We start from the raw sequence: 9,561 nt of genomic DNA, 5'->3' as shown, positions 1-9,561 counted from the left end.
AGAATAACTTCCAATGTACATATTTGAACTGATTGTTTAGAATCTACATAATAGAAAATCTTTGTACAGGAGATGAGATTTCCTTTTGAAACATTGGTATGATGGATGTTTGCAATTGTTCTGAGTGGAATTTCCCAGGAATGGAGTACAATAGAGTAACAATCCATTCTTAGCCTTGTGTTTTTGTAGCAAGAATCGTTTGTGGCTGGTGGATAAAGGTGGAAAGAAGACGAGAACTTCTCTGAGGACTCTACCAGATATGTGAAACAGAAAAGCCAGGGTGTGAGGAATGTCCAAAGGAATCTGTGTGTGTGTTGTACAGGAAGCCTGCAAGCAAGGAAAGAGAGAAGGAAGGAGATAGCCTTCTGTCCAGACCATGAAATTATTTTACTTGGTTTTGCCATGTTTCTGCCTCAGCAGGATAAATGGAAATTGGGCATGGGAACAGGCAATGGAACTGTCATTTCTGAATTCGTCCTCTCAGGCTTCTCAGGGCTTGATCAAAGGCTACAGCTATTTCTCTGCCTGGTCCTTCTACTTATGTACCTGACAACGGTGATGGGGAATGCAGCCATCATTTTCTTGGTGTGTGTGGATAACCGCCTGCAAACCCCCATGTACATTTTCATTGGCAACCTGGCATTCCTGGAAATCTGGTTTACGTCCTCCACAAGCACCAAACTGTTGGTGATTCTGAGCTCTGGCAGGAGAACAATCTCAGTAGGTGGCTGCTTTGCCCAGTCCTCTTTCTATTTTGCCCTGGGTGCTGCAGAGTTTGCTCTCCTTGTTGTCATGTCCTTTGACCGTTACGTTGCGATCTGTCAGCCTTTGCGCTATGCTGCCATCATGAAGCATCGGCTCTGCATCCACCTGGTTGCTGCTGTTTGGGTCATGGGCTTCACGTTCTTTAGTTACCGCCTGGTGCTGCTCTCAAAGCTCACTTTCTGTGGTTTGAACAAGATTGAGCATTTTTTTTGTGACAACACCCCCTTATTCCAACTCTCCTGCTCTGACACCAGCCTGCTTTGGAAAATAGACTCAGTTTTCTTATTGTTTATCGTGCTGTCTTCCTTGTGTTTAACTCTGGCATCTTACACAAGCATCTTTCTCTGTATTCTACAAATGCCAGCAGCCTCTGGGAGGAAAAAAGCTTTTGCTACATGTTCTTCCCATCTCACCACCTTGGCCATTGTCTATGGAAGCTGCATTGCTCTCTACGCACATCCCTCAGGACATGTTTCTTTGGAGACCAACAGCATTGTAGCTTTGCTGAACACTGTCCTGTACCCATTCTTAAACCCATTCATCTACAGTCTTAGAAACAAGGCCGTGATGCTGGCCCTGAAGGAAGCCATGGCCCGTGCAACAGCACAGCTTTTCCCCTAATCGTGATGCATTTCTGAAGAGCAATATAAGTTCTCTGCTGCCATATCTTATGTAATACCACCTCCATATGTATGTGACCTCCACAAGTAGATGCCTCTGGAGGTTTATGTTCCTGCTGGATTGTGTTAGGCTGTTTGATAAGAAGCGCATCTGCACGCAAAAGGAAGGCCCAGGGAAGCGGTGGCAGGATGAGTAATTCAGTTCATGCCCTGCCCTGGCTACTCCCAGGCCCAGCAAAGGAGAGCTCCCAGCTCATCAAGGGCCCAACTCCATGAGCCCAGAAGAGCACAAAGCACAATGGCAGGTGGAAACCCAAGTCACAGGCTCCTGCGGAACCAAGATCTTGTCCCAGCTCCTTCCAGGACTGCCTTGGGTGGACCACCACCCCCATGTCCAGGAAGGAAACCCATGAAGATGAGCCACTGGCAGCAGCTCTCTGCATCACAATATACTAAGGGGGTTGCTGCCAAGGGCTGTAGGGACACATGGTGTGTGTACATGGGGCTGAGTGCAGCAACTGGACTAGAACCAGGGTGTCAGAGGGCCTGTTCAGATGCCCTCAAGTGAAGAGAATGGGAGCCAGGGACATGTCCTGGGGAGGCTGAGTGTCTGAGCCAAGCTGCTGGAGGGATCCACCTTGCACACACACACACAAGCATGCACGCACACACACAACCACTTCACATTTTCCACTAACGGGTCTCTGTCCTGCTCAGCCGGAGAGGCTTGTGTGTGTGCCTCCCAGGAGTACACACTCTGCCTTGCTCAGGTTGAACCCAGGACATGGAGCTGCAGCAGCTTCAGCTCTCTCAGGCTGCCAGAGTGTGTGCCTGCTGGGCACAAAACCATCTCTATATATGACATAGGTGCAGCAAGGCTGAAATGAGAGGAAAGGCAAAAAGGCAAGAGAAAACTGACTGAAGTGCACATTATTGCCAACACAGGTGAGATCTTCTACAGCCAAAAAATAAATAGATTAAGAGGAAAACGTACTAAGAAAAGAGAGAACCTGAATATTGAATTGGAAGAGATCTGATCCATGAAAACAAAGGTTACTAATGTCAACTGTCCTGCTGTACAGGTCAAACCCATGATGCTGAGAAACAGATAGGAACCCTGAAAGCATGGTATGAAAAAGACAAGGAGAGTAAAATCTATACAGGCACCATAACTTCAAGCTTCAAAACTCTTGCAAAAGCTGCAGATATTCAATGAGGTGGTCAAAACCTTAAATTAAGATGAAAAAATGAAGGGAAATAGACAGTTCAGACTTAAGTAAGACTTGACTATAACCTTCAGAGCTCTTAAGAGAAGTGATCCCATCTCTTCTGCATAACTTTTGGAAAAGTACTCTAAAGGTATAATAAATAGGTTCTCCTGTACAGGTCCTTTGATTGTGTTTTGTTTTAAGGCAAAACTGGTTTTCAGAAGGGTTTGGATTATTGTCTTTGTTTCCTCAAAATCTCCTGCTGCTCTGTCACCCCACACTATGTTTTCATCAATATACTGCAAGTATTCCAGAGCTTCCCCCTGCTCAGTGCAGTCTGGATCAGTCCATGGCGAATGGTAGGGCTGTGTTTCCACCCCTGGAACAGTCAATTCCAGGTGGACTGGACAGCCCTTCAAGGGAAAGCAAGCTGTGGTCTGCACGCTGCTGCCAAAGGGATGGAGAAAAACACATCAGTGATATCAGTTGTGGCATACCGCTTGGCTGCCTTTGACTCTAGTTCATATTGAAGTTCTACCATGTCCAGCACTGCAGCACTCAGCAGTGGCATGACTTCCTTCAGGCCGCAATAGTCCACTGGCCAATGGGACTATTAAAGGGTGAGCGAGTCTTGCTGTTCACCCTTTGGCTCTCCACTTGATCAACCAGCTCATGGATGGGAATCGGGGAGTCTCAGTTACTGCGATACTGCCTCAGGTGCACCACTGGGGTAGCCATCAGCACCTGCTGTTCTTCAACCCTCAGCAACCCCACAACAGAAAGGTCCCATGAGAGACCGGGTCAAGGCAGACAGCTCTTTAATGTCCACACTACACTTTGCACCAGTGCCCACTACAGTCTTATACACCTGTGTGTCTGATGTTCCAGGTCATCAACTCCACACAGTCCAATAAACATGATTGTCCCTTCCCTCCATCTGGCTGGAAGCAGAGCCCTTCTAGCCCTGGTCATAAGATTTGTTACTGTGTCTCAGGGACTGCCTGCTGGAAACGGGAGCAGCAATTTTCTCATAAGGACCCCCCTTTGGCAATTGTTTTTCCTTGCAACTCCTGTAGCTGTGCCTCTAGGGTCAAGGTAGATTTCCCATCCCATTTTCTCATGTCCTCCCCATGGTCATGCAGGTAAAACAATCGGCTGTCACGTGGTGAGTACCCACCATATCCCCTTTCTTGAGCACAGTGGAGGCCAGTGAAAAGTGGTGCACCTCAGGAGGGGTCTGTGCTGAGACTGGTACTGTTGAATATCTTTATCAATGACATAAACAGTGGGATCGAGTACACCCTCAGCTAATTTGCAGATGACACCAAGCTAAGTGTTGCAGTTGATACAATAGAAGGAAGGGATGGCAACCAAAGGGACCTGGACGAAGCTGAGATTTGGGCCCATGTGGACCTAATGAGGTTCTGCTGCACCTGGGCCAGGGCAATCCTGAACATGAGTACAGACTGGGTGAAGAATTCATTGAGAGCAGCCCTTCAGAGAAGGACTTGGAGGTTCTGGTGGACAAAAAGCTTGACATGAGCCGACAGTGTGAGCTTTCAGCCCAGAAGGCCAGCAGCATCCTGGGCTACCAGGGGGAGGAGACCGGCTTCCCCTCCTAAGGAAGTTTCTGCAGATTCCCCAACAGTCCACAGGCTGTCTTCATAGGACATGCCCTTTTACCAGCACTCCCCCTCCAATGCCTCCTTTATCACTTGTCAGTCAGGTTTGTGTCCCTGGATATGTTGTGGCTTACCCCCAGGAGGTAGCCAAGCACCACACACTCTCTCCTTCCCCCACATTAACAGAACAGGGGGAGAGAAATGGTAGAAAGATGGGGAGAGACTCTTTATCACAGAATCTCAGAATCATTTAGGTTGAAAGAGACCTCCAAGATCACCTAGTCCATTGTATGACCTAGCACTAACAAGTCCTCCACTAAACCATATCACTAAGCTCTACATCTAAATGTCTTTTAAAGACCTCCAGGGATGGTGACTCAACCATATTTGGGGCCCCCAGCACAAGAAGGATGTTGATCTGTTAGTGGGTCCAGAGAGCCGTGAAATTGATCAGAAGGCTGCAGCATCTCTTCTAAGATGAAAGGCTGAGAGAGCTGGGGCTGTACAGCCTACAGAAGAGAAGGCTCTGGGTTGACCTCATTGTGGCCTTTCGGTACTTAAAGGGAGATCATAAAAAAAAAAAAAAACAAAATGGAGAGCAGCTCTTTGCTCAATCTGATAATGACAGAGGGGGAATGGTTTTAAACTAAAAGTGAGGAGATTTAGATTAGAGGTTAGGAGGAAATTCTTCACTCAGAGGGTGGTGAGGCACAGGAACAGACTGTCCAGAGAGGTTGTGGATGCTCTAGGCCTGGAGGTGTTCGAGAGCAGGCTGGCTGAGGCACTGGGTAACCTGATCTAGTGGGTGGCATCCCTGCCCATGGCAGGGGGCTTGGAACTGGATGATCTTTAAGGTCTCTTCCTCACCAAGCCATTCTTTGATTCTATGTTTCTATGATCCAAATGCCTCTTGAACACTGACAGTCATGGAACATCAACCAGGTCTGTAGAAAGCCCGTTTTGGTGTCTGACCACCCTCACAGTACAGAATATTTTCCTAATGCCCAGTCTGAACAGCCCCTGATGCAGCTTTGTGCCTCTCCCACATGTCCTGCCATTGGTTACCAGGGAGAAGAGACCGGCACCCCCCTCTCCACTTCCCCTCCCACGGAAGTTATTGAGAGCAATGAGGTCGCCCTTCAGCCTTCTTTTCTGCAGACTACCCAGCAGTCCAAGGGTGTCTTCATAGCACATGCCTTTTACCAGCATTACACTTTACACACACACACAGCCACTCTCTCCTTCTCCCTCCTTAAGAGAACAGGGGGAGATAAACAGGAGATGGGGAGAGACTCTTTATCAGGGAGTGTAGCAGTAGGAAAAGGGGCAACAGTTGAAAGAAAAAAAAAGTGAGTCACTGGAACAGGTTTCTCAGAGAAGTGGTGGATGCCTCACCCCCCCGGTAGTGTTCAAGGCCAGGGTGGATGGGACCTTGAGCAGCCACGTCTAGGGGGAGGTGCCCTTGCCCATGGTGGGGGTTGGAACTAGATGGTCTTTAAGGTCCCTCCAGACCCAAAGCATTCTATGATATGGTGATCCTCCAGGCCAGCAATTGGTTGTGTAGCTTATGTAGACAGAGGGATTTCGGTTTCTACGAAAAATTTCATCTCCCTGTGTATCAACAAGTGCTTGGAAGTGATGGGATGCAGCCTGCCTGTCACTCTGTGGGTGTCCAGTCTCACAATGGGACAAGAAAATAGGATTCTCAAGCCAAACTCTTATTTTCAATTAGGGGAAAAGACATCACTGGAAGTAAGTGTCCATTCCCCGCTCAGAGAAGCAAAATCAGTGACTGCTTCAGCCTGTTTCGAAGTCCATTCCCCTGGAGACCCAGGGGAAGAGCTCCCTCTGCAGCTGAGCAGGGCCAGGCTCCTGGGCCCAAGGGGAGCGCCTGGCAAGCGGGCAGCGCTGCAGAGAGACAGCTCTGCCCACGAGCAGCTCCTCTGCACGGCGCAGCAGGGCTGGGGGCACTGCCTGCAGGGGACAAGGGCGGCTGGGAGAAGGGAGGGAGATGTTAAAGGCAGTGTGGAGGGGGGCTGCTGAGAGCTCACTGCGGGAGAAATCTTCCCAGCCCTGAACAGGGTAAGTGTCTGGCTGCAGGGCAGTGCAGCTGTTGTTCCTGTTGCCATCTCCTGATTTGCAGGCAAATCTCACAGGCTGTGGTAGCTTTCAGGATGATTCTCTACTTTCTCTACTGTATGAATGACAAGCTCCAGAGCAGGGATTATCAGCCAAGTTGTCAGAGGGACAGGACATGAAGGTTCTTTCTTGCAGGGCCGGCTGCAGGCTGTGCAGCCGGGGTGCAGGCAGGGGTGGCCAGGGCTGTGGTGCAGAGCAGGGTCCCTGCTGTGCCCCAGGGGCTGTGTGCCGGGGCAGGGCCTCTGCGCCTGCCAGGCTCAGCACTCAGCCTGCCCAGGGAGCTGCCCAGGGCGCTGCGGGGAGAAGCTGTGGGTGGAAGGAGCCCCCCTGGCAGGGCAGGGCAGGGCAGGGTCCTGCTGGTGCCCAGAGGCTGCTACCTGTTGCAGGCTGCTCAGAGCTCCACAGCACCCCCAGGGCATCTTAGAGGGAGATTTTTGATGGGGAACACCAATGCCTGCACTACCTGAATGAAACGCACTCTCAGGAGTCTTTGCTACTATTTTGCTGCCATGAAGGACAGTAAGGAGGATTATAATGGATCAGTCCCTGATATTCTTTACTACATACTGTAGGGCAGTACTGACCCCTCCGAGGCCTACAGAGGATTAACCTGACGATTATCGTATCCTTAGGGAAAAAATAAATAAATAAATAAATAAACATATTTTCCAAGCAGTAGCATGTATTTTTCACAGGGAAAAGACTGTGTGTCTTGCTAAGAAGGTTTCAAGGAAATTTGGTTTAGGTTTTGCTCAGAAAACACTATCTAACATTCCTCTTTAAATTTCTAAATGGACAGGCTACTACACCCAAAGTCAGCAAATGTCCAACAGCACCTTCCCCAACGAGTTCCTCCTCTTGCCATTCGCAGACACACGCGAGCTGCAGCTCCTGCACTTCGGGCTCTTCCTGGGCATCTACCTGGCTGCCCTCGTGGGCAACGGCCTCATCCTCACAGCCATAGCCTGCGACTACCGCCTCCACACCCCCATGTACTTCTTCCTCCTCAACCTCGCCCTCCTCGACCTGGGCACTATTAGAACCACTGTCCCCAAAGCCATGGCCAATTGCCTGTGGGACATCAGGACCATTCCATTTTTGGGTTGTGCTACCCAAGTCTTCACGTTTGTTGCATTTGTCCCAGCAGAGTTTTATCTTCTCACCGTCATGGCCTATGACCGCTACGTTGCCATCTGCAAACCCCTGCACTATGGGACAATAATGAACAGCAGAACTTGTTTCAACATGGCAGCAGCTTCCTGGGTCAGTGGTGTTCTCAGTGCTCTGCTTCACACTGCCAATACCTTTTCCCTCCCCCTCTGCCAAGGCAATGCCCTGCACCAGTTTTTCTGTGAAGTTCCCCAGATCCTCATGCTCTCCTGCTCAGATGCCTATATCAGGGAAATTGGGTTTATTGTGGTTACTGCGTGTTCACTTTTAGGCTGCTTTCTTTTTATTGTGCTGTCCTATGCACATATCTTCAGGGTAGTGCTGAGGATCCCCTCGCAGCAGGGCCGGCAGAAAGCCTTTTACACATGCCTCCCTCACCTGATCATGGTCTTCCTGTACATCAGCACTGGCACATTTGCCTACCTGAAGCCCCCCTCCATGTCCTCCTCATTCTTGAATCTTTTGTTGGCAGTTCTGTACTCAGTGATACCTCCGGTACTGAACCCCCTCATCTACAGCATGAGGAATCAGGAGCTCAAGGATGCAGTGTGGAAAGCGTTGTCTGGATGTTTTTCAGAAGCAGTAAAATGACTGTCGTCTTCTGCATATCACTGATAATGCAACTCACTACAGACCAAGATATATTTGTTTTGTTTTGTTTCATTTTCCTTTTTTTTACTTTCATTTACTGATGATACAGTAATCCAGAAGGAAATATGATCATTGTTTCTGTTCCACAGACAACGCAGAGCTCTACAACATGAGGCAATGGGAAAGGGGTCGGGAAAATTATTAGTTATTCAGTCAGGGAAATTTCATAGACTGGATCGAGTGAATCATCCCAAAATCTCTCCTGATATTGGAAATGAGTTAGACTAGATGATCCTGGTGGGTCCCTTCCAGTTCAGACTATTCCATGAGTCTCTGACTCTGAAGAAGGCCGGCTATCTGTGCGCACCCTCCATGGCCAAAGAACCACTTGTGTGGGAGGCAGTCAGTGGCAGTGCCCCCCACCAGCTGGCTCTGCCTTCCCAGCCTGACCAGCAAGGCCCTGCAGAGTTCCCCCACAGCCCCACTAACCACAGCCCCCTCACTCTGCAGAGCAGCACCACCAGCTCAGGGGCTGTGAGCAGCATGGGCAGGGACTGCAGGAATGGCTGCTCAGGCCAGCCCAGACGTGGTGTGCTGGGACAAGGCTGTGTGGGACATGGGGTGTGCTGGGAGCAGAGCAGGGCGTTGTGTGTGTGCAGTGGTGCTGCCTGAGGAGTCCCAGGGCCAGCAGTGTGGTGCTGTGCTGTGCTGGGGAGTGGGGCTGGCGTGGGGGGCTGCAGGCTGCCTGGGGGAGGGAAATCTCTTGCAGATGGTAGAAGGAGAGACACTGCCACTGACCTCCACTTCTCCATTTGCTGCCTTGGGGCCAGCCCAACCTGGGCTGCTCTTCTGGGCTGGGCTGGGCTAGGGAGAGGACAGGGAGGTGTGGAGAGCTGCTGAGGAGCTGGGCTGAGAGGGCTTCCTGGGAGAGACAAGGGAGGACCAGCAGAGCAGAGGCTGCGCTGGACCATTGTTCTCTGGACACTCTGGGAAATGCTGCCTCAGGGCAATGGTCCCAGAGCAGCTCCTTGCAAACACCATTCCCAGACTGAGCTTTTGCCACAGCTCACACAAGTGGTTTATTTTTCCTCCTCTGGGGGATATCGAATTATTATATCAGGAGTCCATGTTTTACTTGTCCATATGAGAGTGCACAGGATGTGGGTGTGAAGAGATGACTACCAGTGAGCAGAAGTTCCATAAGATATTCCCTAGGGGCATCCTGCGGGACAGTGACTCAAGGTCACTTTCCTTTGATGGCAATGTGCCCTGGGAATGCACCTGAATGAAACAAATCTAGACTTGAAGACTTTCTTGCCCACCACAGAGAGTTTTGAACACTTCCCTGTACGCTCATGGCTTGATATTTTTTTTGCATATTGAGGTGGCCATTTCCTTCAGGATGCCCTGAAGGAACTGAAGAACTCCCAGGGAAATGTGAGTCCA

General features: G+C 50.0%; 2 protein-coding genes across 2 annotated transcripts; both read left to right on the top strand.

The window, feature by feature from the left end:
- Positions 1 to 224: 224 nt before the first annotated feature.
- Positions 225 to 1,386, top strand: LOC310887833 (olfactory receptor 6E1-like; the record flags this gene model as incomplete). Its single annotated transcript, XM_083814011.1, has 1 exon — positions 225 to 1,386. Exon 1 carries the CDS (start codon positions 403 to 405, stop codon positions 1,384 to 1,386), a length of 984 nt encoding a protein of 327 aa, XP_083670137.1. The 5' UTR covers positions 225 to 402.
- Positions 1,387 to 5,456: 4,070 nt separating this feature from the next.
- On the top strand, positions 5,457 to 8,115 carry LOC310887715 (olfactory receptor 14A16-like; the record flags this gene model as incomplete). Its single annotated transcript, XM_083813891.1, has 1 exon — positions 5,457 to 8,115. The coding sequence occupies exon 1, from the start codon at positions 7,177 to 7,179 to the stop codon at positions 8,113 to 8,115; it is 939 nt and encodes a 312-aa protein (XP_083670017.1). The 5' UTR covers positions 5,457 to 7,176.
- Positions 8,116 to 9,561: the final 1,446 nt, after the last annotated feature.

Source organism: Anser anser (genome assembly GCF_964211835.1).
Source record: "Anser anser genome assembly, chromosome: 29".
NCBI classification, from domain to species: Eukaryota; Metazoa; Chordata; class Aves; order Anseriformes; family Anatidae; genus Anser; species Anser anser.
The sequence above is the reverse complement of the archived record's forward strand: the minus strand, read 5'-3'. Positions and strand labels throughout refer to the sequence as shown.